At 37.2% G+C, this 27,791-nt stretch overlaps 2 protein-coding genes across 5 annotated transcripts in view; one reads left to right on the top strand and one right to left on the bottom strand.

Annotated features, from left to right (window-relative positions):
• The window catches only part of LOC124161535 (protein dopey-1 homolog), a 92,484-nt gene extending 86,748 nt beyond the window's left edge, over positions 1–5,736 (top strand). For all 3 annotated transcript variants that reach the window (XM_046537903.1, XM_046537902.1, XM_046537901.1), the window contains 2 exons: positions 240–396; positions 4,618–5,736. In XM_046537903.1, the coding sequence (XP_046393859.1) occupies positions 240–396; positions 4,618–4,938 (478 nt within the window). In that variant the 3' untranslated portion in view covers positions 4,939–5,736. The remainder of the gene's footprint in view (positions 1–239; positions 397–4,617) is intronic.
• Positions 5,737–9,066: 3,330 nt separating this feature from the next.
• Positions 9,067–13,519, bottom strand: LOC124161534. 2 transcript variants are annotated; one of them, XM_046537898.1, is made up of 6 exons: positions 13,380–13,517; positions 13,065–13,295; positions 12,879–12,974; positions 12,634–12,797; positions 12,377–12,539; positions 9,067–9,244 (listed from the first exon to the last, which is right to left on the bottom strand). In XM_046537898.1, exons 1-6 carry the CDS (start codon positions 13,399–13,401, stop codon positions 9,126–9,128), a joined length of 795 nt encoding a protein of 264 aa, XP_046393854.1. In that variant the 5' UTR covers positions 13,402–13,517; the 3' UTR covers positions 9,067–9,125. The 2 variants fall into 2 exon arrangements, with proteins under 2 accessions (XP_046393854.1, XP_046393855.1); XM_046537899.1 differs by lacking the exon at positions 12,879–12,974 and having other exon boundaries at positions 13,380–13,519.
• Positions 13,520–27,791: the final 14,272 nt, after the last annotated feature.

The raw sequence follows: 27,791 nt of genomic DNA, 5'->3' as shown, positions 1-27,791 counted from the left end.
AATATCGAAGGAGGAGGATGTTGGAATAATTAAATTCCGAAATGTAGGCAGTGGATAATTTTTCTCCGTTGAAGAAGACCTAAAATCTAGATTGTTGAAGAGTTATGAAAAGATAAATTGAATGGAAGCTCATTTTTATTGTGAATTATTCATCTCAGCTGGCATTCTATAAAAAAACTCAAGTCTTAGCCCCTTTCGAAGTGTGTTGAAAATTATTGTGTGACTGCATCTTTTTCCAGGTATCGTTGGGCATTTGTTGGAGGTGTTGGAGCTTCAGACCCAGGCCCACGTGGTGATGCCGAAGATGAATCTGTTGTGAGTGAGGGAGAGGAGAAGGTTAAATCCCCCGAGTTTGTGCCTCATGTGACAAGAATTGCTCGGCTAATGAACAAGAAGGTTGGTGAAGAAAATTTTCTTTTAGTATGCCTCCACTTGCATATGTATATACCTGGGGTATCAATTACATACGGTTGACGTACATTTATGGTGATGGGAGTGTGGTTGAAAGGAGATGAACTAAATGCTTTAAGAGAGTCAATGTAACATATAAGTAATTGTGGAACTTATCTTACCACTTACACATTTGGATTAGAGTCAAGGTTTGCAGAAAACATTTAGGTTGTCTGGCATGCGAGAAGATCTTTACCATACTCATGCTTGTTCTGATAACTTTGGTCTGGCCTTGTTGTTCATTATTGATAATCATCACATCCATGTTTTGATTAGGATTCAATGTTTTGCTGCAAATTGTTTGTAAAAGCAGTTAGACCTTCTTCCAAGTCAGGAACTCCAATGCTGCCAACATATGGGAGACAAAGTCATTCCTTTAATTTAGCCCAAGATAATAGGGGCAAGAATTGATGGTTAAAATTAAAACCCCAACTTGAGGAACTACTGACCAAGTGAATTCCCCAAAAATGGCAAATAATCTCTGCCAATGTTCCCTTCATCGATTCTCGTGTGCCTTATATTGGTTTAAATTTGCCTTCCACAATGACTGATTATTATTGTGGTGAAACATTGATGCTATCATTGCTACTTCTATGTTTTAAAACTGGACTAGACTCGATTGGGAAATGCACTGCAAAATTAGAACACACAATCTATTATGGTGGATTTTACTCTCAAATTGTTTTTAGTATTCTTTTTGGGGCCCTTTGCCCTGTGATAATCATATGTTTGAGTAGGTTCAACTGATTCAGGCGTGATGTAATGGAAAGTCAACAAATTGGAATGAAAGGTAGTTGCACTTATCCACTATAATTTAATGTGTACGGTACGTTTTGGCTCACGGAGCCATCACCTGGTGAAATTCAAAAGTCGACAGTTAGACTAATACACAATGCATCTCTAAGGGCTCCATGTTGCCCTCTCTTCAAAAAACTCTTGAATTTCCCTCTTCCTTGTTATTTATTTATTTAATACTCTCTCAGTATATATTACATGGAAGCAATTATATTAGTATATATTACAGCAAAGCAATACTCCTAAGATGTAAAAATTATTATTGGCCAGAAAAAAGCAGCATCTCTCTTACAATGCATCTCAATAATTTTAATAGACTAACATGAATTACAAGGTTTACTATTGACTTTAAATTCACTGAACAACTCTATAGACGCTTGCAACTCACATTTATTTTCTTTCTTTACTATGGCAAGGTATTTTTAAGAGTCATTTAATTCTCAATTGAGTTCAAACTACACTTACTCATTGAAAATTCCTAGAGCTTGTGTGTATGTGTTCACTGCTATTGTTTATGCGAAACTTAGTATTAGAGAATGAACCACCATCAACAGTGTGCACCATTATGATGTCAGGATTTGTAATGATCTTCACCTAAAGTTTGTTAGAATTTAAAATTCTAGTTATGCTCCGTCACACATGGGTTTCTTAATGTATAATAAACTCCCTAGAGATATTAAGTGTGTGATAAAATGTCCAGATTTAAAGTATACTCAAGGAATTCTTCATGACTAATTTAATTTATGTTACATATATGTATTTAGGTTATTTATTGCAAAATTGACGTCCCTTATATCATTGAACAAGTATATTTGAAGATTCTCCCTTTATTATGTGCCTATTTATTATCTCTACTACTATTTACGAGGAAAAATCTGAACATGTTTGAAATTAACTCCAGTTTTCATAATTATGAAACCAGAAATAGGCAAAGCCTTCACTATACTTGGAGCTAGCCTACAATGTGTCCCTTGGGCAAATAAAAGTTATTATTATTATTATTATTATTATTATAATGCAGTGAGGACAAATAGAAGTAAATTAGGTCCAAGAGAAATGGGACTCCGAACATATAAGAAACTCCCGCACCATTTAAAAAATCAATGTGAGTCATTGGTGTCTTTTAAAAGGAAGTTGAAGGCATTCCTACTTGAAAAGAACTGTTATTCTGTTACGGAATACCTGACGGACTCCACAGTCCAGTGCTTCATTTTCATGCTTTGAAAGTATATTATATGTGAAAATACATACTTGTACATAAAATTTCAACTACATAATACACCCATGTCTCGTATAGCGCAAGGGATGCGTTCCTTGGGGTCTTTGCGCTATACGAATTTGCGTTATACGAGAGCATTTTAACATAGGGAAGATAGGGATGCGTTCCTGGTAGCATAGGTCTTTGGTATTGAATTTCCTCTAAAACATCTATATTCCCATAAAAAGCCTTAGAAAACATTATTTCTATAAATATTTATAGTTTAAAACATCTTTAAAGATAGTATTCACGCATTCAAATACTTTTATTCACGTTAAAAAAAATTCTTAAGTGCTTTCGAAATTCCATCCTGTCGTGCGGGTGGGCTAACATCTGCTATCTCAGGGGATCGTAATGCGTTGCCGGAAGTTGACGATTTTTCAAACTAGTCTAAAAACAACTGTTGTGTCACCCAGGCCCTTTTGTAGCTCATCGAAATGACAGGAAAATGCTACTTTAAATGCCATTTCATAGCTAGCGGAGTTTACGAATGATAAATCATTTTAATTTGAAGTCCTCCGAGTCATTAGCAGCTACGTGAAACAGTCTTTAAATGCCTTGAAACCTGACCCCGGTTTTCCTTCCCTGAAAATGAATGAACGAGAATGCATTCTTTTCCAAAAGAATATCGTTTCGTCAACACTAGATCTAGTTGAGGGGGAAAGGAGCCACTTTCAATAACAGCTTGGAGTTCATCAGAAAATGTTGTGGTGGCTGCGCTATCAACAATTGCAGATTCACCTGATATCGCCGCACTGAAAATACCTGCTTGCCGTTTAAATTCTGGAACCAACCGCTTTCACTAAATGTCTCGGAGCGATTACCACTCTCGTCTTTTTGTACTGATTCACCATGAACTTTCCGTATGTGTAGACCGCTTGGTTGAAGTTGGTGCGGCTGAGGTCACTGATATTTTAGCTTCGTCTTTATTCAGAATAAGGCATCGTGAGTTTAAACTTCCACGCAATATCGCTATGACGCTCTCCATTTTCAAAGCAATTGACTTCTCTCAAGTCCTCTTCTAGGTTAATGGTTTTTCTTGATAAATTCTTGATTTTTCTACACGCATTCCTATTTTTTGCCATATTCTCTTGGTTTTTACTCTGTATGGCTCTATCTAAATCACCTTCTTCTGCTGAACTGTATTCCTGAGACGCAGAAGGCCTATGACTGCGGGGAGGGAACGAAGCCATTGTGTTTGAGACTCTATAGCGGACCCTTTTATGTGTTGATGCTATTCATGCGCAACTCGGCCACCGCTCCATTTCTCCCCCGTGAATACCGATGACCTTGAAGGCTTTAGCGTAGACCCTCTACCTGGAAGTCAATCGCCCGGTAACCTACGACGGCAAAAATACGTCTCAAACCGTATTGCTGAAAAAAAACTCATTTCCACTAGCCCCACGCTTAATTAACGATCTAAATTATTTACTATCATTCTGTTAAGGAGACTAGATAAATCTTCAGTAGGCCGGCTATCTGGACCCAATGACGAGTAATACTTTTGGCAATTGCACAGCAATGAATTTCGATTATTATATAAACAAAAAAGAAGATTTGAGGCAAGAAATAATATTAATATGCGTAAATTGATAGAAATTACGTGTGTACTTAGCGCAAGTTCACGTTTTATCAGGAGAGCGTTTAAAATTTTTGATTAGGCTACACTGCGTTGCAATGTTTCCCCGAGGAACGAATTTGCGCTATATCGAAATTGCGCTAATCGAAATTGCGCTATACGAGACATGGGTGTATATGTTTCTTATCTACTAAATTGTATGTATCTCCTCCTCCCTTTTTTTTTTTGACGTGTCTTATATCTCCTTGTAGATCTTTGGACAAAATAAATTATTATTATTATTACATACCAAGATCTCCTGGAAAATAAATGCTATTGTTATTAGTATGGGCTGGAGGAAAATGTAAGAATGCCATAGTTGATAGGTGTAGATGGTTGATATGTTGAATCCATGTTGGTAAACATAATTCGCAGTCTGCTCTCTTAAGGATCGGTCAAAGTGGAGACTTAGTTTTATTGGTAAATGTAATAAGTTATGAAGTGTAAAAACCTCATCACACAGAATGTGAAGCTCATATTTTCATTTTGTTTATAGCTGAGCAAGCAAACTCCAGAAGGCCTTGCTGGTGGGGGCAATCTCTTATTGACTATGAGCAGCATTCGGTCCATCAAGGAGCTTCATCCATTCTTTGCGACATTGAGTGAGAGCAGCTTCTCGACGGCCGCTGCCTGTTCATATGCGTCGTTGGCTCCCTTGTCGTGTGCAACGTCATCGCAGAATCCTTTGAGCTCGCGGAGGGAGGGTGTTGGAGCGGATGGTGCCGTCGTTTGCGGCAAAGGCAGTGGTGAGAGTGGCAGTATTAGTCACATTGAAGCGGTCTTGGAATCGGATTTCCTGGAAAACCTCTCCCGATAGAATCACCTGGAACTCTTTCATTTCTTTCAATGTGCCTAACGAGTCCAAAAAGATGCTACACAACGGTATTGTTTAATTGCTGATATCCTCGAAGGTGATCATTTCCAAAAATAAATTGTGAAAATTGTTTTTATTTTCTTATGAAGGTATATTTTACGTAGTGGTGAGATTTCGAGGTGAGAGTGCTACTGGCTGGAATTGTGATTTTCTATACACATTTTGTGCTGTTCTCCTAGTCATATCATACTTGATCCTTGTGTAAGATAATGTAAGTATTTACTTGACTGTGATGGATTTATAAAATGATGAAATATAGTCATATGAAGCTACACTACAAGTGGTTATAGATATTGGAATACATTGAGAGGATAGGTTCATTTATTTCATTTTTTACCATGCACTGCTATTACCACAGTAATTTTCTCTCTCTGAGTTAATTATTTCATGCAATAAGTCTGATAATGTGTTAAGCACTTAATAGTTTATGTACTGTTGATTATATTAAATCTTTTCCAATTAACCATTCCCAAAATACTGTAAACCAATGTCACATTTTTCTGTTAAGCTATTACATATAGAGATTTATAATTAATCATTTATTATATGTTTCGTGTTTGTTTTTGTGCTGAAGGTGTCAGTTTTGAGAATTTTTTTGTGTTTTAATTTTAACTCCACTAATGGCTGTGTAGGACATAGCCTCAAGAATCATAAGAAAACTGGCATTTTATTTCTTGTGCAAAAGTTTTTGTTGAATGTGTTGAGTCCACTATCTTAATAAATAAAATAATTACCACTGTCTTCTGTGAAATAAATTTTCTTAGCACATTAGCCGGTGAAGGTATTGAAAGAAATGTAATCACACCCAGGGATGCTGACTTACAAAAAATATTGGGGGGGCCCAAACCGGGGATCTTGCCCTGGAAAGTGTTATAAGTAGTGAGTTTTAAGTTTTATTTAAGCATTTTAGAAGAGTCATATGATCAACATTGGAACCCAGATAACTCTAATATGTGGACACTCCAGAGAAAATCGACAAGCCTGACACTTTATTTTCTCACACCCAAATGGAATTTTTGAGGGGCCCCATCTGGCCCCATGGAGTCGGTGCCACTGGTCACACCTCTTCTTAGCAAACCTCTTAACAGCAAATCACCTCAAGCAAAAAAAATATGGCCATAAATGTCCTCCCTCTTTACGTTGGTCGTACATATTTTCTCTCTTTACCAAGGAAACCTCTTCACAAAGAACATTTCTATGCAAAAAAAAATTTTTGTCACAGGTCAGATTATTCACTTCTTTAAAACAAAATAGTAAAATTAGGTTGAGCAAGATAATATAAGACTACAAATCAGTGGTACAAAATCGTGCCTCTATTGGCAAGTTAAGTACTCAAATTTGCTAGCTGTGTTTTTGCATTTATTAGCATTACTTATAATGCCCTGAGTGCCATGTTTTAGAAATTATTTCCTTTTTCTTTCATCAACCATTGATGACCATCTTGGAAAAAAGTAATTTCCTTCACTTTTTTTTGAAGTGTTTATTCTTTTCAATGCAATTAATAGTGAAGACAGGCTTGAATGTAACTTAGTTCCCAAGTGCAAGCATGACATTCTTTAAACCTAAGAAGCTTGATTATGTGATTTTCTCAGAAACAACTTCAACACATTCACTGAATCTCCCTGTCTGGATTCAGACTGCTGCGGAGCCACCGGTGTGTCAAGGGTGTACTTCATTCTGCACACAGTGGCGGCTCGTGTGTCAAATGCTGGGAGGGACACACTCCACCGGGGGGACAAAATTTTTGAATATTTTGCGCATTTCAGTGAGTTTTTCGGGCAATCTAGAGACCACTAATACACAAAACAATCACTAATACTAAAAATCACTAACTCAATTACAGCTAGGCCTATTTACATTAAAACAATTTACGCATAATAAGTCAACTGGTCACCTAAACAAGGTATTCTGCAACACCAAGATTATACGGTCGCCGGCTGGTGTGGCGACGTAAACTCACTAGATACGTCGCTCTGCACATGCTCGGGCGGTATCCCAAGACTTCCATAAGGCACAAGCTTAGACGCGTCATAGCACCAGCAGCCCCCACCACTACCACTCTTCATATAACTGCATGGTGATGGATTGGGACGTTCTGACCAGCGCCCCGCGGCTACAAATGCAAACTTCTCTCGCTATTTTTCATACATTTTCTATGCATGCGATTGGAAAAACACTCGGTTAATTAGATGCATAATTATAATTGAATGGGTATTTAATTTTTTTTTTCATTTTTCTAATCTTTTGGAGGGGCGGCGTCCGAGAGTCCTTATGGGTAAGCCGCCACTGTCTGTACAGTATGACTGGTGGGTTACGCATAGTTTAATCTTTTAGCACCTGCCCATAGTTGGCTCCACTTTTGGGGGCCTTACGCCAATAGGAGCGGCTAGTGAGGAAGTGGAGGAGCATGGGACAGCACCGTTCAGGCCTACTGCAGCTAGGCACCCTCTCTGAGCACCTTCCAGAATCTGAATGTGGCACGGACCATCTGCTCTGACTGGGCACATGTAATTACTGTGCTTCCCAACGTGGGCATTTCATGAAGGTCAGCCATGGGCGCACAACTGAGGTAGTGCCAATGCTTTTTTTTTGTCAAATTTAGCTGTCACACTTCATTCTGAAGTGACGTCAGGGAGTGATCTGATGTAACTCAGGGAATGTGTGTGTTTCATAAAAAATTTCATGTCAACGTGTTTTCTCTGACCGTAAGTGGTGGGCCAGGTTGCAGATAGTAGGCCATTTTTTGTGGCATCGCCCATTCTAGTGTGTGACCTACCAGTGAGTAGTCACACTTACCTTCCTGTCTCACCATATACACCACTATGTATAATATTGACACACCAAGTTTAATGTCTTTAAAGGGAAGGTGGTTGCCCCATTAATGGTTTTCCTAATTTTAGTGTTGAGTACCAAATTATCGACATGAAACCTTCACCAATATGTATATAAAAGACACTGCAGCTTTTCTATTTAGCTTAATGTTACATAAATAATTAACTTAAATTGGAAATTATAAGTTTTACATGTTGTAATTAATTGAATTTATTGTTTTTGGCAAAAAAAGTCACAACAAAAAAATTATAGCAAAGTTAGTGGTCCAGTGTGACTTTTAAAACCAAAAAATATGCTAGTGTAAAGTAATTAATCAAATAATAATAATGACAAAAACACGACCCTTGGAGGGAGTCGCCAGTGGTGAGATGGGGAAACAAGAACGACCCATCCGCTCAGCGAGAGAGGAAGGGGGGCTGCAAAAGCATGGGAGGGTAGGGGCCGTGGTGGACATGGAGTGTGTTCTCTGGATTCTCCACCCACCTAGCAGCGAGGCACTGGATAGAATACAGACGAGGGAGTAAGGGACGAGCGTGTAAGACCTTGAAATGTTGTGAATTATATAATAAAAAAAGTTCATTTTGTTAACAAAATCATTATTTTTTATCACAAAAACAGTGTTCAAAGTGATGTACTCAATCGTATGGTTAGAAGGAATATGATGCAACCAATCATTTCGTAATTACAAAGTTGAAATTGGTGTCAGAGTGGTTAGTTTTGAGGGGGGAATCCCCCGCTCGGAGGGTCTAGAAGAGAGGCCAGCTAGGGGGAGCTATTCGAGAGAAGGGTTGTGGATTAGAAGAGATCCTTCCAAAGGTGTACCACGCCCAACTCAGCGCTCAACCTGCAGCATGCCCCTATATAATGCACCTTAAACGTAATTAACAAAATTAAACCAATTTCCTTTGGAATCAATAAAACTTGTATGTACCTGGAAATTTCAGGGAATTCTAAAATTCCCGGCTGCTTGACATCCTCATTAACTCAAATTATTTCTCCAAGTACATAGCACTAAAGTATGATGAAACTAATTTCAAGCAAATCAAGAGTACATACTCCAAACTATGCTCAGTAAAGTGGAGACAAAAGGTGCTCCAAGAAGAACATCAGGCAAGAACAATATTAGCATGTGACCTAAGCACCATCAATGTTAAATGGGCAACCAATATGTCAAGTGAGCTCTTAAAAATTCTCAGTTTCTCTTGATGCTTAAGTTTGAATAGAAAAAATCCTTACAAATAAAAAAAGACATTCATTCATTTATTTCAATAAAATAACTTCATTTGAAAAGGACCTAATCATAGCAAATTAATGTCCACATCATTAAAGAGAGCCACCCTTAAAGCATCAAGTAGTGGCATTGACTTGAAAACTTGGCACCTCTCAGCTATTGCTGCTTTTTCGTCCTCCTGAATACCTGAAAGAAAAATATAACAGTACAGTTAAATCAATAAATTATTCCCAACAGCTTGACATATTGAAAATACATTCATCACTTTGATGAATAGGATAGATCTGATAAGGGGATTGATATGTAAGAATTTTAAGAAAAGGCTGGTGAAGAGTCTGATCTTGATTGTAAAGCCTTAAGGTGCAGAAACCTGGGCCCGGGGAAGGAGGTCGAGAAGAGACTAGAAGTGTTCTTGATGTGGGTGAGGAAGACAATGGAGAAGGTGAAGTGTAAGAAAAGCTAAGGAGTGCTGGTCATGGTGGGTGAGGAGAGGCAGCTTCTAGAAGAGATGCAGAGGAGAAAAAAGATTGAGACGGAGCAAGCATTGAGTGAGGAGGGATGCTGAAAACCATGGTAGAGGAAAGAATGCTTGGTAGGGGGAAGAAAAAATCTTTAAAACAACATACACTTGAATGAAGGATCATTTGTTGTTGGTTTACTTTTTGTACTTGTCAAAATGAAAGACTCAAGTTTATTTAAGTATACTGGGACTAGCAGCGGTGATAACTTTTACGGAGTCACCCACAATGCACAAATTGTGCGAAAAATCCACAGAGGAAAAATCATTCGCCTTGACCGGGATTCGAACCCGGATCCCTCGATTTCCGGCCGAGTGCTTTAGCCAGTTATGCTACCGAGGCGTCATTCTGTGGACAATACCGGACAAGGTGGTATGGACTGCTGAGTATATTATGCGACTAGCAGTCCAAGTCGTGCGCATGGTGCCACAGCTGAAGACGACTTGGACTGCTAGTCGCATAATATGCTCGGCAGTCCATACCTCCTTGTCCAGTATAGTCCAAAGATTTCCTCAGGGGAGAATGATGCCTCGGTAGCTTAACTAGCTAAACCACTCGGCCGGAAATCGAGGGATCCGGGTTCGAATCCTGGCCGAGGCAAATGATTTTTACTCAGTGGATTTTTCGCACAACATGACGCAAGTTTCATTAACAGATTAGGAATCACCCCTTTGGATGCTCCCGCTGTAGCACACAATGGGTGCGATGCAATGAATGCTACTTTCGCTACCAGACAGAAGTGCTCCCGAGCACCGGTCCAAAGATGCTACATTCGCTACGAGAATTTCTTTTCGGACCAGTCAGGAGTAGTCAAAATGGAGGAAATGAACGAGGGTGGGCAAACTGGGATTATGAAATTGAAGAGATGGTTTTAATTGCGGATTGAGGCGATTATGGTCATTGAATATTAATAAATATATTTGAATATCATTGAAATGAATTTTATTTTCCAACATCAAGGTTCCAAAATGTAAAGCAAGAAACTTTGGACCGTATTTCTCACACCTACCCCTTCTAAATGAAACTCATTAGGTACCTTAGTAAAGGAAAAATTAGATACTACCGTTTTCTCACTTGAAACATATTAACCTATTATGGCTAACAACTATTTTAAAACATTACTCCATTCCATGTACATCCTATTTTTATTCAGATTTAATTTATGGTATGAGTTGATGTGTCGATATATGTTCTTACAATCCTTTCTTATACAACTTTTGCCCCTTTTGAATGTCATTAGAGTTCATTTTGGGGGAGATACGAGAATGTCTATGGAGAGATAGTGCTAGCTATACATTATTTAAATCACAATTTAATTTACATCTATTTACTATGTGCGCCTACTCCGTTACTTCGTAGTCACCTATATAAAAAAAAAGGCGTCCACATTCAGCATCCAACAACTGCAATGCGAGTAAACTATTGCCTCAGTGCATTCCCTTCGAATTTCCGCCAAAAAATGACTCGCTCCTCCGCAGACCCTAGTTTTCACAGGAGCGTCTAGAGCAAGGCGGGAAACGGGTGTATGACGTTTGCCGTGACGTCAAACCTTAACCTGTAATGCTCCGTAGAGAATAACAGACCGCTTGGGAGCTTGTCGGTGGCACTCCGAAAGGTAGCTTTCAACGGACCGCACCCAATGTCACACTTATGTTAGCCAAGTGCCTTCAAGAACTAAGTGGACTGAAACTCGAATGAGTAAGCCCTTCTTAGTCATATTAGGCATCCCAAACAAATTAATCATTCCTTGGAAGTCTTTTTAGATAGAAATTTCAACATATCTAGTTGTTTGGCAAGAAATTAGCTTGAAATAGCATGACTCATGCCCATTTCATCCAGGATTTTAACTTGGCATAGGTGATGAAGGATGAGTTCTTTCATCTTATTTGAGAACCTGGCTGTGAATTGGTGGAAAAAATGAAAATCTCAATTTACAATGGTAATGGAAACCAAGAGCAGGCCCACAAGGATAACTCTTTCAAGCCAGGCTCATAAGTCCTAGACTTTCATTCCCAGACCTCAGGAGAAGGGACGATGAAGGGAAGGAAAAATGGAAGGAGGCACTGGTGTGATAGGAGCCCACCAATACCAATGGGGTAGGGACAGGTGCGGAAAGGAGAGGATTGATTTTGCCAGAGGCCACCACTGGCAAAACAGAATGTACTGCTCCCAGTTCGTGTTGTATAGAGAATGATCCAGAAATTTTTCTCTAAATTGAATTGAACGAAAACTGAGTTTTCATGGGAAAGACCAAACACTTGCCATTGTGATCCAGCATATACTCATGCATGGTCCGGCACACACTGTCCCTGTGGCCTCTGGAATTGGAGGACAGTGATGAGATATTCCCAAAATATTTTCTTTCAAAGTTAATGAATCAACTACCACTTAATCTGTTCCAAATAATTTACTATGGCTCTCCTTAGTAATCAGTGGCGTAACTATGGGGGGGGGGGGGGGGAAGGCATGAGGGGATAGATTCCACACAAAGCCTCAGAGTAAAAAAAAATATATTTATAACTGTTGCCTAGTTTTGACTTATATTATCTGCATCTGCTTGAAGTTAAAGATCACTTATTAATGATGTAAAATGTATTTAAGTGCATTTAATTTGGCCCAAAACATTTTCCCGGATCCCCCGTTTCCTGGGGAGTTGCCCCTCCAGGCCCCCTCTAAGCATATTCCCAGTTACACCACTGTTAGTAATATGTGTCACACTTTCTCTTTTTTAAATATTAATTCTGCTATCGTTATTGAGAAAGATGTATCTATGGACATTCTGAAAAAATAATGAACTTACCAGGACGGTCAACGCTGATTTTATTACAGTAAATAAAATCAGGCCGATATTGCAGATGAACGCTAAGTTTCTGATCATTTTCCACAGAGTCTGTGACTGTAATTTTAACATATTCCGTTGAGTGAGATGAAAATATCTCGGCGGAGTCGATGTAATTACTATTCTGAAAAGGTTAAAATTGTATTAAATAAAATTGGATATTGTCACCCTTTACCAAGTTTCTGAGGATACATAACTGCATTAAAAGGGGTACGTACTTTCACATCCTTTATTTGCTTTAGTCGGTCCTCAAAAATCAATATGTAGTGATAAACTTTACGGCAAAACTTAGACAAATCCTTTTTGCTGGTTAAAAGGCATTCACTCAAGTTTTTCTCCGGAACAATCGGTGGTAAGTTATACTTGGATAACGCAAAATGATCTAAGGAATAAAGTAGGTACAAAATGCATTAACGAACAGCAGCGTGTCATCTCCAGAAAATAATAAATCTGTTTTTTATACCCTCTGCCTCGTTCAAACAGACATAATACGAGTCACCGCCGATTCTTGACCTAAAGCAAATGTTCAACATTTCATCTGCATCGGTGACAAAAATCCCTGAAAATTAAAATTTTGAAGCATATACTTCACAGAAAACTGATTACTTAAGACCTTTTAGACTACACAAATTTGTTCAATCTCACCCACCACAATGTTTATTAATATGCATTTTCATTTCCAGATTTGACAAATCCCAGTTTTCGAAATTTCCACTGGCTTTTGACGCTGGAGCTACTGTCTCAATTTCCTTGAATTTTCTAGGCTTTGGGACGTACAACTCGGATTCCAGTTCAAATTTCCTCCGGATCAAAGATCTCACTTCCCTTTCTAGTGCTTCTAATTCCTCGGAATTGGAATCTTCGTTCCACAACCAAGTTGCTAAAAAAAGAAATTAAATACGCACATGAAAACGTTTGACGTGACAATAAAGTATAATTTAAAGATACATGTTTTTTCACTTACTGTACGCAGTTATGTTTGACATTTTTCAGGTTATTGCTATTAAAACTTCTAAAACTAATTAACGGCTCCCTTTCACATACTTGGCGGGAACAAAGTTTGTTGTGTTACAGAAGAAATGCGATTGGATGAAATTTCTCGAGGGATATCGATTATGAAAAACTTTATAATTACACATAAGGGTAGTAGATGGCATGACCGTACCCAAATATTGAAGAAGGAGAATTCGTATTGTGGCTATGTAATTCAAATTGCTTAGTTTCACATTCCGGTGTTATTTATCGTTTATCTGACTCTATTAGTGATAAAATGAAGTGTACTGAAATTTTTCTAGTGCTAGGGCATAATATCCATGATTATTCGTAATTATGGCTCCCAAGAAATTAAGAAAGAGGAAAAAATTACTGTCGATAAACCAGAAGATTGAAATATGTAATTGCTTGGATATGGGTGTAAATCGAAGATATTTGATGAAAAAATTTGACGTAAGTGCCTCGACTCTATCACTTATTAAATCGCAAAAGGCTGAGTTACTTAATTCTTTGAGTACGAGCGATGCTGATGAGAGATGTTGGTTAACCAGCTCTGTGCGTCAGGGAAAACTAAATGATTTAGAAGATGCCTTGTTTGAATGGTATACTGCAGTTCGCTCTGAATATTCTAAAGTATCTAGCTCTATGATAATTGAAAAGGCTAAGTCGTTGAACAAGCAGATGAATATTGGTGATCAATATTCATTTTCTTCGGGATGGCTTCATCGCTTCAAGCTTCGGTATGGGATAGGGCGTAATGATTTAGGAAGTCATGAGATAATGAATGAACCAGTATTTTGTGGTGCATCACAAATGTATTGTGAATTCTTCGGTACTTTGGTTGCGGAGCATGATTTGTCTCCGGAACAGATTTACAGTGCATGCGAAGTCATGCTATTTTGGCGATGTCTGCACGAGTCCAATCAGCGTTCCCGCGGAAAACCTGGAAAGGATAGCTTGATTGGGGAACAAGAAAAATTATCGGTCTTTCTCTGTGCCAATGCATCCGGCAGACATAAAGTGAACGTTTTTGCCGTTGGGGAAGATGAATGGAAATCTCCAAAAATTAACGGTTGTTCTGTAGAGTACAGCCTTCGAAAGGATGGTGTGATGGATGAAGCATCGTACATTATGTGGTTTGAAAAGATATTTGTGCCTTCGGTCAAATTAAACCTTCAAAATTCTGGTAAGCCTGAGAATAGTCAGGTCTTACTCCTTTTGGATAGCTGTGCACAAGATATCCTGAATTCTGAATTGGTATGCGGTAATATTTTCTCTGTATTCCTTCCAAAGAATGTCTCATCGATCCTTCTACCTGTAAATAAAGGAGTTGCTCACGATTTCAAGTGTAATTACAAAATAGATGTCATGAAAAAAATATGTCGACAGGAAATGAGTGTACAGTATTTTTTGTCACAATATAGCATTGACGATGTAATTGTGTACCTTCAGAGTGCATGGGAGTCTGTTAGCCAAGAGGTTTTGAGGAAGTCGTGGCTTCATTTATTATCAAGTTCTTAACTCCGAGAAATTTGTGAAGCGAACGGTTATATCAGGAGTAGTGGAATTCAGGAAATCGCTTGCGTTTCCTTTCTTCTGAAAGTCATGAATTTTAAGTTGCTTGAAGTATGAGATTCAGAGTGCAAGTTAGTGCAGACAAACAAGCTGTATTAAGAGATGTTGGTACTAAAAATATATTTAATCAGGTCTTGTGTCTTGGCTTCTTCTATGTGATCCAGAATTATTGACTGGGTTCTTCAGGGTAGATGAAAAAAATAACATATAATGATGGAGGTTTTACGATGGAAATAATCTCATTGATGTTCTGTGCAATTTGAAAAATATAAAGATATCAGCTAATTTAGAAGGTCAAGAGATAGCATAAAAAATAGTTGACGACCCCAAACTGATGAGTACAGCGGTTAAAATAAGTAGCATTATAGGGGCAACCCTACGAGTTTTTGTTTGGGGCTACTGAAGGAAGGAATTAGAATTTCTACTGGAGCATAACATTGCTTTAAAATATGTTGATCATTAATGCCCAATTCAATAACCTGACTTGAATTGCATTACTGTTTTAACTTGTGCAATTTTGAGGGGGCTTTGTGACGGAAGATTTTACCCTCCACTCCCTTTAACCACCCTTTAAGTATGATAACATCGGTTGATATGGATCTTCAATGAAATATCTATTTTATTTACCAGTTATGGGTGGATGATAACTGGAAAAATAAATTCACTCTGTCCCTTATTACATTGTGATTTTTATGGAGAAGATTTTAAAGAAAATTGTACTGTGTCATTGGTTTTAGGTATTTCTGAAGTATGTGACTCATTATGTTGCTGCCTATTTTATGTCTCAATTGTTTTGGTTTCATTGGTCTAAAGTCAGGAGCGTATTCATATTTATTCTGTGTTCACCTCTTCCAAGTATGCCATTTTGGAAATGCATTTGTAATAAGGGTGTCATGGCGAATGTCCAACAAGATCCTTTTTTATGTTCTGATGTTGTGTGGTGAGCGCTAAGAGAAACACTGTGTCCCTCTCGATAGAATGGTGCTCACATCGTTGACCATTCCCTTAAATGGTACAGCCAATAAGCGATTTATCCGATAACTTTCACATGTCGTCATATTCCTTCACTTGTCCAAGTAATCCCTCCTGTGTGTAAATCCTAAGGTATTGAATTTGATTGCCCGTAGTTGTCAGTTTTTTTCTGCTAGTCATTGTTCTTTGTGAACTGTATAAATTTGTACATTGTTAAGTTGTCTTTTTTTGTTCAAAGTGGTTTTATGCTCAACTGTTCATAATTCATTGGTATCAATTGAATTTAAATATTTGTCTCAAAAGAATTCAATTTGTTTTTGACTCCTGAGAAATCATTGTTCCTCTAAATTGTAAAATGGTGTCTAATGGTTGTCTCATAAACCCAAACCTACCACTCAGGAAGTTCATGAAATTCAATTTGATGTGGAAACCTGATTATTTAGTTTATTGCTAATGGTATTATGTTCCAGTTTTGAGCAAATGTTATTAATTTAAAAAAAATAATAATTTAGTCGTTGAATGTAGTATCCAAAATTATGAATGATTAGTTGATCTCATGATTAAAGTGCTATAATGTGATAATCTGTATCATTGAAGTCTCTTTTTCATTTTGTTTTCATGTTTAAATCCCTTTTAAAGTTTTCTTTCAGTTTATTAGGGTAAATGAAAATATGGGGATGAACCCTATTATTGCCATATATGGTTTTCTGTTTTCAATGCATTTATACACGGGTGCACATTGATGTAATTATTATAACAAGGCCTGGTTATATGCAAATTAACATGTACAAGTTGATGTCTAGATAGATGTTGATAGAACCTTTTCTAATTTATTTGAAGCATTCGTATGTGCTCCATTCCTGGCCACCAAAATCATTAATGCATTTAGGCAATTATGTACAGTAAAACCTTTATGTAGTGAACCTCTTTACATCATAAACCTCCGTACTCCATACCACCCTTACGGTCCCGTCAGATTTACTTGTAAATCTATAGGCAAACCTCTATGGAGTGAACCTCTTTATATCGTAAAACCTCCACTTATCATACCAACACCACCCCTGAGACAGTCTAACTACCTCCGCAAATTGTACCGAGACAACTAGAGACCATTAAATCAACCGCAATTACATACATGGAATGACATTGTCATCAATAAATGTTTCACCCTTTTTTTTTACACGTTTAATATGCTGTAATTTTGATGTTAACCATTAGTTATGGCTGTTTTGTTCCATTTGAGAGCATACGTAACAGTAAATAAGAAAAAAGATGGCCAACTATCCTAATCATTTTAAGAGACTGTTGAATTATGAGAGATCACATAGTTTTCTCTTGAATCTTGGTAAATATCATGCGATAGCGCTCGCTTTCTGTTATCATTAAATGATAAATATATGTTCACTAATGCATGCATGTTTATTTAAACCCATAAATATAATGGTTTAAAAGGCCTTTCATTTCCAAAGGATATGAAAAAATGGTGCATACCACTAAAACCTCTCTAAAGTGTACCTCCATACATCAAATAGGGTAGTTTCCTTCATCAAAGAAACCGAAAGGCATTGATTGCGATTTGTTACCCACAATTACTGTATTCATAATATACAAATTATTTCGTTTTAGAAATACCGGTTTAGACGAATGGCAATGGTCCATTTTTATCCTCATTTGAAAAGGGCCAGATTGGCGCCCATGCGATGCCACTCCACGTGACGTCACAGGGACCTAGTTTCTATAGGAGAAGATAGGAGTTATACATCGTCTGAGATTACCAATGCATGCATGAGGTGCAGAGCTCAGGGAAACATGTCTTAATAATCACCTATTAAAACTGGCTAAGGTCGGAAAGTTTTCTTCGTTTGATAAGGTATTAATAAACCTTTTTTAAGCCAAGCGCTACCAGACAGCAAGGTACTCAGCTACCCTCTAGCATCCTGCGTCCTATCAGCGCTCAGAGCCTCGATCAAGGTCACCTCACAAGGCGGGAGGGGGAACCAGAAATACGTCACACAGAGAGATTTCCTTACCCGTCGCGTTTTCGCGCGCTTGAAATTTTTCACTTTTCATTCAATCGCGAAAAATAGATATGGTCATTTAAAAATCTAAAAGCGTGAAATACGTACTCCAGGAGTAATAATCTTCCGATATAGGCAATAAAAAAATAATAGGAAACCACCCTATTGCCCAAATTTTGGTCCCATCCATTATGATGTAAAGAGGTTATACTGTACTTGCATGGGTAAATGTATTGAGTGGCCATGTGTTCATGGAGTGTACATTGGCACTCTTATAGTGACGAGGTGGGCCAGCAAGCAAATGCGAAACTCAAACTATCCCCATTAACTGTCCATGGCTAGTATGTGCTCATACAAAAGTATATTAAGGAGGTCCCTGTTAGCAGCCATTCACCTTCCTAGCCAAGCAATCATATCTCTTGCCTTAGGGAATGAAGAGCTCTTCCAAAAGAATGAATCCATGGGGATGGGAGCAGTTTCAGGTCTGCAAATGGATTTTTCATTCATCCAGTTGGATTCGAACAAACACTCAGGCAGTCATTCTTTAACCCTTTGCGGGCCAAGTAAACTTCCACTGACTATAATATTATGCTATAGGTTCAATTAAATACATAGTTTATTCGTGGTGAAACAAAACCCAGTACTATTCCACGAACTTTTATTTTAACTGTCTACTAGTTTCGACGTTTACACCGTCATTATCAAGATTAACAGAGCAATAGCATACAATTTCAACTTCATCTCATCCCAAATTCCTCCTTCCCTCACACTATTGTTGGATAAATAAGGCTGGACGTTGTACGCTATTGCTGTTAGTCTTGATAATGACGGTGTAAACGTCGAAACTAGTAGACAGTTAAAATAAAAGTTCGTGGAATAGTACTGGGTTTTGTTTCACCACGAAAATTTCATCATTCCACGAAGTAACGCCCAAATCAGTTGATTATAAATACTTTATTATTTAATAATCATATATATGTGACATCTCTTGAGACATTGCCCTTGTATAATCCCCTTATAGATATAACCTTGTGATGTCTCAACTTGATGTTGGACGTGATGTTTGCACCAGGCCTGTTGAGCCAGCCTCGACGTTGGACCGCAAAGGGTTGAATAGGAATAGTTAGGGTTTTGCATTAATTTGCAGGCCTCTAGTGAGAGCCATAAAGAAGGTGATGATTTGTATGAGAGTAAGTGCAAGAGGTGGAGGGGTAACTGTGCTGTCTTCAGTACTATGCACTAGGAAAATACAATATATAAACACCAAGAATGAAATTTGGCTTAGCCAGGATCAGAACCTGGATATCCCAATTTCTGGTCATGTATGCTACCAGTTGCACCACCAAGCCATCTTCTTCCAAATTAATGCTCAGACTGGGTTTTGCCAAACAAGGTGTTGGCATCTCAAATCCTGACTGTGGCACAGGAGTTAGAGGTCTTGCTAACTAAGCCCTTGTCGGAGAATAAAATCCTACTTTATCGTTAATCTGTAATGGACATTTTCCATAGCACTGCATGCAACAGAGAGCTTTGTGTGCTTTACTACGCACAAATCATGCATATAATGTCTACTGGTTTCAGTAAGATGATTTTACATTCTCCTACTGTAGTCCATTTCACCTTCATATATCCTACTGTTTTTGCTATGATTTTTTCTGTCATGATTACAATAGCTTGACTGACTTTTTGGTTTCAGTAAACCTACTGCACTTAATTGACTTCTATTGTTTCAATAAAACCTACTGTGTGCCAGTGGTGCAGCGAGGGGGGGTTTTGGGGGTTAAACCCCCCCCCCCCCCCAGAGCTCAGAGAAATATTTAAGTTTAATCCATTTTACTTCATTGGATTGATATTACTAATAGAGTAGTGTAAGGATTAATAAAATATCCCTCAGAAAGCCATAAAACTCACCATTTTGAACCGTTTATCTTAAAATTCCGCAAGTTATTAATCTCGCACCTACCACTTATCCTGGTGGTTATTCTATACCACCACACACCCCGGTATTTGTTGCACCTAAAAACCCCCTAGCCTTAATTCCTAGCTGCGCCCCTGCTGTGTACTAATATACCCTTACTGTTTTACTCTGTCATTCATGCATTTGCACTATGTTTTTTCCTTTTTACAATTAGGTTAACTGCACTCTAATGCTGCATTCTCTCTACTCAAATTTCAACTGAAAATAGAGGAGAGAGAAGTAAGGTTAGAGCTAACATTCTGCGAACAGTGGAAATCAGTATGATTGCAACAGAAGAAATGAAAACAGTAGGCAATTTTAAAACCCACATAAGCCAAATGAAAACAGAGAAATTTTATCAGGGAAGTTAGTTACAATTGTTTCATGCTGCTGATCGTATCATATTTTATACCAGCACATGTGCTTATAAAATATGATATGATTATCATTAACATGTTGGGCAGTTGGGCTACTAATTTTATTTTATTGTTGAGTTTGAGATTAGACATGAGTTGATGAGGTCACAAAGATAATGCCAAGCATGTCACCACATCTCTGCCACTTCCCTTCCTACAACAGATTTAAGTCGTGTTAAGCCTGTGGAAATTTCTTCTTGGGAAATACTAGAGCAACTACCAAGGCACTTCCATGCAAAAGAAAGCTGCCAAATCAATGTTAAGACATGGATAAGTAAACTCACAATAATCACTCTGTTGGGTATTTACATTATCCTAAATTGTCCTGTGTTTGTCAGAAATAATTGGCAGTTACTTATGCTAAATTCTGTTTTTCATAGGCATGATACACATATATGGTAAATAAACTGTTCATTAGACAAATCAGCCATTCAGTGTAATTGAGATAGTTCTTTGTCACTCAGCCTCAATGATTGATAATAAAATTCTAATGTCAATTAAAAGTTTAGTAGGCCAAGAAGTCTTCAAAAATCAATCAAAAGACCTGCTTAACCCTATCCTTCCTAAACTGCCATAAACATTTCCCCGTCATGCGCAAAGTTTAAACATCCATTCGTCCCAGTGGTAGACCTATTTTTCTCCGCGATGAGGAACTTTACAGGTTACTTCAATTAACTTACAATAACTTGAAATATATTTAAGTGTTTTATTTTAAAATTTGTATGCATTTTAAGAATATATATATTAATTTATTGAAAGAAGTTTGCCTTACCTTATATTGAATTTAATTCCCTAATTCAACTCCATTTTCTTGGTTTTATTGATGATAACATCCTAATTTGCAAAGAGGTAAATCAAATCCGTTGCATTTCCCTGACGTTTCTATGCTCCGACCAGTAGGAGTTTTTCTTTTCTTTGAGCTGCAATAGGCACACACTTTTTTTCTCCCCAAGATCTTTACAAGAGAGTGTTGCTGTCTCGATGAAAATGTGCCCATTGGAAGGATTCTTTTACATCCCATTACTTTACGGGAGGAGAATTTCCCTATCAACTAGTTACTTCTGCTCCATTTCATCCAGCAACCAATGGTGCTGCTGAAAATGCTGTTAAGACTTTCAAATATTCTTTATATAAACTGTTAAGTGATGATAAACACTAAGGATGCTCATTAAATACACTCATAAATAAGGTTTTGTTTAGCTATAGAAATACTCCACACTGTATAACCAGTGAAAGTCCTTATATGAAGTATAGGATGTTCAATAGGAAAGTTATAAGTATATTTGAATATGTGAAAGAAACTACATTAGATTGCAAACCTTTTCGGAAATCGTTAAACTTGAAAATGAAGATTTAATTTCGCGTAGACATGCTGATCAGATGATTAAAACGTGCGAGTTCAATTCAGGTTTGGAGCAAGGGCATGTTATAAATAGTGACTTCGGGGAGCTTGACACTATAATATATAGTCACCAAATAATGTAAAGGCCAATACATATACCGACATGAAGGCGTTCACCAAAAATGTTAACCCAAACGTTCTGAAACCAAAATAACTCCTATTGCTTTACTTTCCACTATATAAGCGGTCTACTTGAAATACAACAAGAAGAGTTTACCTATTTATTATTCATTCTTTAATTTTTAACACACAATGATGAACATCGAGATAAATGCTTCGTAAGGATAATGTTCGTCAGAATTGTTACCATAAGTTCACATCAAATATTTACAATGATATATTCCTCAAACATGTAGGCCCCTCGTTAGATGATATCAAAACCAAACCACTTCATGAATTTGAGACACAGTCTAGTCACCAAATTATGTAAAGGCCAATACATACCGACATGAAGGCGTTCACCAAAAATGTTAACCCAAACGTTCTGAAACCAAAATAACTCCCATTGCTTTACTTTCCACTATATAAGCGGTCTATTAGAAATATATCAAGAAATATTTACCCATTTATTATTAATTGTTTAATTTTTACCACACAATGATGAAAATCGAGATAAATGCTTCGTAAGGAAAATGTTCGTCAGAATTGTTACCCGAAGTTCACAACAAATATTTACACTGATATATTCCTCAAACATGTTTGCCCATAGTTAGATGATATCAAAACCAAACCACTTTAAGAATTTGAGACACATTATAGTCACTAAATAATGTAAAGGCCAATAAATACCAACATAAAGATGTTCACCGCAAACGTTTACCCAAACGTTCTGAAACAAAAATCACTCCCGGGGCCTAATTGTGCATCAAATATTACTATAATATCGGTTTCCAATTGAATCGTACTTTTCTATGCACCTCGAGCCCAAAAATTCGACTTTCTTTACATTTTTCAATAACCTTCCGCTTTCGGCATTCCTGAATTTAGATTAACATACATCAACTTTTTAAACAAGCACCCATTCGAAACGATTCATATTTTTCTCTGAATGCGCAAAAAAAATGATTTTCATATGTCATTGGTGGTTTAAGTTCTAAATGTCACCGCTAGGGGAGCCACAAAGACCGAGATTCAGTACTCAATTGTTTTTCGTTCATAATGTCCCCTTAGGCGGCGTTAGGGGTCATAAACGCGAGCATTTCAAACCTCATTTGTTTTCAGTTTACAATGTTGCCATCGGGGCGCTGTACCCTGAGGATGGATTTTTCTGTTTTCATATTATTGAGTTATGGTTGGGGTGGGGTGGGTTGGGTTGGGTTGGGTTGGGTTGAAGGGAATTCATGTTTATTGCTTTTTTAATAAAATTGTCGAAGCCTTTCTTCGATACCTTTTTTAACATGAATTTTTTTCTTTTCTTTGGCCGTAAAACAGCCTGTTAAAGGCCGCAGCCAATAACATGAATCAACGACTAACACGGGAATCGAACGGGAAACACCAGACGGGAATCGAACCCGCGACCTTTGGATTTGCAGGCAAGGATTTATTCCCGCTTCTACCGACGCCGGTCGACCACTTTCTACGCCACAATTTCCCATTCCATCGTATCCTATACGTCCTGTATATACGCTGATATTCATTCGTTTGTTGTATCCCTTTTTTATACTACGTTGATGCTAACCATGGTGACTCTCGTACTTGCGCGTTTACACCGCGATGGTATGATAGTAATTTTCCGTTTACGCAGCGCGTATACGATTTGTACCATTGTTTCTTAAAAGGTCATGTAAACGCGAAAATCGGTTTTCTTCTGACTTTTTTGTTTGTTTCGTATCGCTCGACTTTACGTCGACGAAGCGATGATATACATTTGATAAATTAATCTAGTGTATCAAAAATCTATATATGGCAACGATTCAAGGAAGTATTTAGCAGGCGATGGCACGAGATATGGATTTTTTTTAATTTGAAATACTTTTTGTATGGGATCGATTTAACTTTTTTCGTAAACTTGGTTAGAATAATGGTCTGTCTATAACACACAGTAGGTTACCCTAATTCGAGATTATTAATTTCATTAAATCAATTGAAATACCATTGCGGAATCGATGTTTGTAACATACCCACACAATGTCTAGGATTTTGTGATAATTTTCTTCGAATGACTTTCATATATTGAAGGAACTCATTGTCATGACAACTCCTCGGACTAAACCATGTTCATCCAGTTTTATTTCCTCGTATTGTAAATTGCAAATATTACATGATCGGTAAACTTTTTTGCACATTCACGCGTCGTGTGGCCTATAGTGTTTATGATCTGGAATATTGTTTTTTCAAGTGTTTACTATGTTTTTTCCTTCTGTGAACTTGTATCCTATAAATGGTAAGACTTACGGTGAGCATAAATTGCCAGACACCTAACAATCCAATACCACATTAGTGATATTATTTTCGTAGATATGGTCAATGTATTCTTCTTAGAATAATTTTCTGCCAGCCTCTCGAAAATCTCAACGAATAACAACTTCTTCGTAGGCTTATATGACACCTTATTAGCGTTAAAAATCAAACACGACCGGCATTTATGTTTCATGGAAAATATAATTATGGGAGAAGAACACATATGGTGATACGTATCACTATTACAAACTAAAGAAATGAGTTCCTGTGATTAGTTTTTAAATTAATGTTTGAAAACGCAACCCGTTGGGTTGGGTTTCAATGAAGGGAATTCATATTTATTGCTTCTTTTATAATATCGCCGAAGCCTTCCTTTGATATATTTTTCACTACTGACATTCCACTTTCGCACTGCTGACTCCGCCACAATTTTCAAATGTAAGTTTTCCCAGTACATCGCCATGCATCTTAAATCCTTTTTACGCTATGAATGTTGCGACAATAGTCGCAACCCCTTCTTCGCTTACACTTTAATGTTAAATTCGTATTTCCCCGTTTTCATGTCATTTTTACCGACAAATTTCCATTCCATGGCGTACTAAACGTCGTGTATACCACAGATATATACAATAGATTGGCAGTGCCTATGTTTTCCTCACGGTGGCGCTGAAGCCGGCCGGCAGAAGAATTTTGCGCAACTAGCCATCTTGCTTTCACCGACCGTTGCTCATGTGCCATTAACATACGTGTATTTGAGAGGCTACTTTTCCTCCTTTTGGAGCTTTTTAAAAGAAGAATGGTGAACTACTGCGTTATGTGGGGGTGCACATTTAAGTATACTACGAGGGGAAATTTTCCTGGGGGCGAAAATGTGTCTCTACACGCGTAAATAATAGATATAAGGAAAGCATGGTTTGCGTTCAGTAATGTCTCCGCTTCCATCTCACAGAGCATGAAAATATTTTCCAAAGCCTTTTTTTTTGTACGTATCGCCACGAAAGTTATATCACGTGAAGTGCAGGTTATGCTCTACCTTTTTAAATTTATTGTTGGCAAAATTCACATATTTGTAGAAATAGCATCATGAAACTGTGACACGTTATTTTTGCTGAAATGCAAATTGCTCTCGAAAACAAATTCTAAAGGTGTGTGACGGAAGCGGATATTTACCGGAGTTTCTGAAAGCGATATCATTTCAAATTCAGTAGCTTCATATCTCTAGGATCGGTAATTAACCCCTCAAGCGCGGCGGGCATTTATTTAAATACCATCCCAGCGGCCGGATGAGATTAAGAAGACTTCACCTTATTGGCATACTATCATTCAATAATTTATATCGTTCATAATATACGATCATTATCATTAAAATTTTTTGTAAACTTGCATAATGTAGTGCGCTACTATATAATAATTTTTCAAGCGTTTGAATAAATATAGGCGTTGAGTTTTTCGACCGAAGTCGTCAATGTGCTGGTTTAAAACGGAATTTCATCGAATCATTTTAAAAATTTCTGAAGGCCTAAAGTCGTTATGAATATTTTATTGGAGAGGGAAAGCATTTCTTCAAAAGATAGAGCAATTTGTTTTAATCTAAAATACAATATCTGGCGGAGAAAAAAAATTATATACAGTAGGTCAGGAAGCGTACTGGGTACGCATGACGGCGTTGAGGGGTTAATAACATGTGCATTCTCTGTCTCGGTGTCTGTGTTTTGATGACGGAATCATCATGATGTTTTCAGTTGTGTTTTCTGTGTTTACCAAGAAAAGACTTTCTCCAGTTTCCATTATGTCATATACTTTCCGCTGTTGCATTATTACATTGTATTGGAATTTTATTTCCGTTGTAGTATTATTATTTATTTAGATATGTAGAGCGTGTATTATGCACCTTTAACTCTATCTGGAAACTTAACGAATTTCTTTCAAAAGCATAAGTTTTGACTCTGTTAATATCTATTGAGTGAAATTCCGAGAAACTGATCGCTTAAATAATGGTTTGCATGTGCTCGCGGTGAAATGACGCGGTCACATTCATTATAATTCAACCTTTCCATGTAGCACTTATCAGGTATTTGATCATTTTGTGGCTTCTATATAGAACATGGTGTCTGTTATAATCACTTATCCCGGTAAGATAGAAATTCTAATTAAAAACGTACCCCCTCATGTTGTAAGATTTATATTATAGTCTGCTTCCCCTTCGAATATTATAACAACATGAAACTGATTATTGATGATCATGGATCAAATCGTTGAGTTTTTTAAGCCAATAACTTCTTTTCAAGTTCGCAATTGGGTGATCGTGAGGGGAAATCCAAAACACTGCCTATATAAAATAATGTAAATTATATTTCTGATGCTTATCCAGGGAGAACACTAAGGTCAAAAAGACGTCTTCTAGACGTCATTTAGATGGTCGAAATAACGTCTTAATCCCAGGTCAAAAAAACCTATTTCCTTCCCTCCACCATGACCTATCCACGACGTCTTGTGGTTCGCCAAAAAGACGTCTTCTAGACGTCATTTAGATGGTCGAAATAACGTTTTAATCCCAGGTCAAAAAAACCTATTTCCTTCCCTCCACCATGACCTATCCACGACGTCTTGTGGTTCGTCAAAAAGACGTCTTCTAGACGTCATTTGGATGGTCAAAAAAACCTCTTAATCCCGGGTCAAAAAAACCTATTTCCTTCCCTCCACCATGACCTATCCACGACGTCTTGTGGTTCGTCAAAAAGGCATCTTTAAGGCGTCATTTAGATAGTCAAAAAACCTCTCGATCCCGGGATAACAATACCTTTTTCCTTCCCTCCACCATGACCCAATCGCGACCTTTTCTTTTTGATCAAAAATACGACATTTTGATGGTTTAAATATTTTCAAAAATGAACCAAGAAGACATATTTTCTTCCCTCCACTAAGATTCAAGGAAAACCTCTTAGGAGATAAAAATAGGAGATAAAACATGAAATGAATGAAGTAATTTTTTAATTATATAACCAACAGAAAACTAAACAAAGATTAATGTCCGAGAAACGGAAAGTATAACAAAATGTCGAAAACTCCCACAGAGCACAAATATTGACAAAATATCTATGTAATATCTTATACGTCTTATGCTAATATGTAGAATATATCTTTAATAACTTGAAGACACCTTCTAAACATAATGTAGATATCTTAGCTGTCTCAAAGGCATCTGCAGCATTATCAATGAATGCATTCATGTTGATTCAATGTCTTGCAGTATAGGCCTTGAAGTATTTTCAATGCAAGTTTTGCCAATGTATTTTAACACCTTCATCAGGGCTATGAATAAATATGAGTACATAATTATGAAACATAAAAGTTTATGGCGATATTATTCATAATATTAAAATAAAAAAGAATTGTTGTTCATTAACAAAAAAGAAGAGACTAGAATTTTGATACATACCTGTTATTCCATTGAATTGGATTTGTTTATTGATGGTAACTAAGTTAATTCAGTACATAGTTACGTATCAATTTTGATTAAGTAAATAATTATAAATTTTGCTTAAATTGTTGATGACTGCTCTTTCCTTATAACTATTTTTGTTTTTCAAATATATATAATTTGTTTAAATAATCTTTTTGTCAAATTAATTACATAATCTAA

Source organism: Ischnura elegans, chromosome 6 (assembly GCF_921293095.1).
Source record: "Ischnura elegans chromosome 6, ioIscEleg1.1, whole genome shotgun sequence".
NCBI classification, from domain to species: Eukaryota; Metazoa; Arthropoda; class Insecta; order Odonata; family Coenagrionidae; genus Ischnura; species Ischnura elegans.
This window is presented reverse-complemented; position numbering and strand designations above follow the sequence as displayed.

Excerpts from the sequence above, each read along its gene's own strand:
- LOC124161534 (XM_046537898.1), bottom strand. The coding sequence starts at position 13,401 with ATGTCAAACATAACTGCGTACA. Across the intron at positions 12,975-13,064 it reads GCATATTAATAAACATTGTG|GGATTTTTGTCACCGATGCA; the intron begins GTGGGTGAGATT and ends TTTAATTTTCAG. Across the intron at positions 12,540-12,633 it reads AGCAAATAAAGGATGTGAAA|AATAGTAATTACATCGACTC; the intron begins GTACGTACCCCT and ends TAACCTTTTCAG.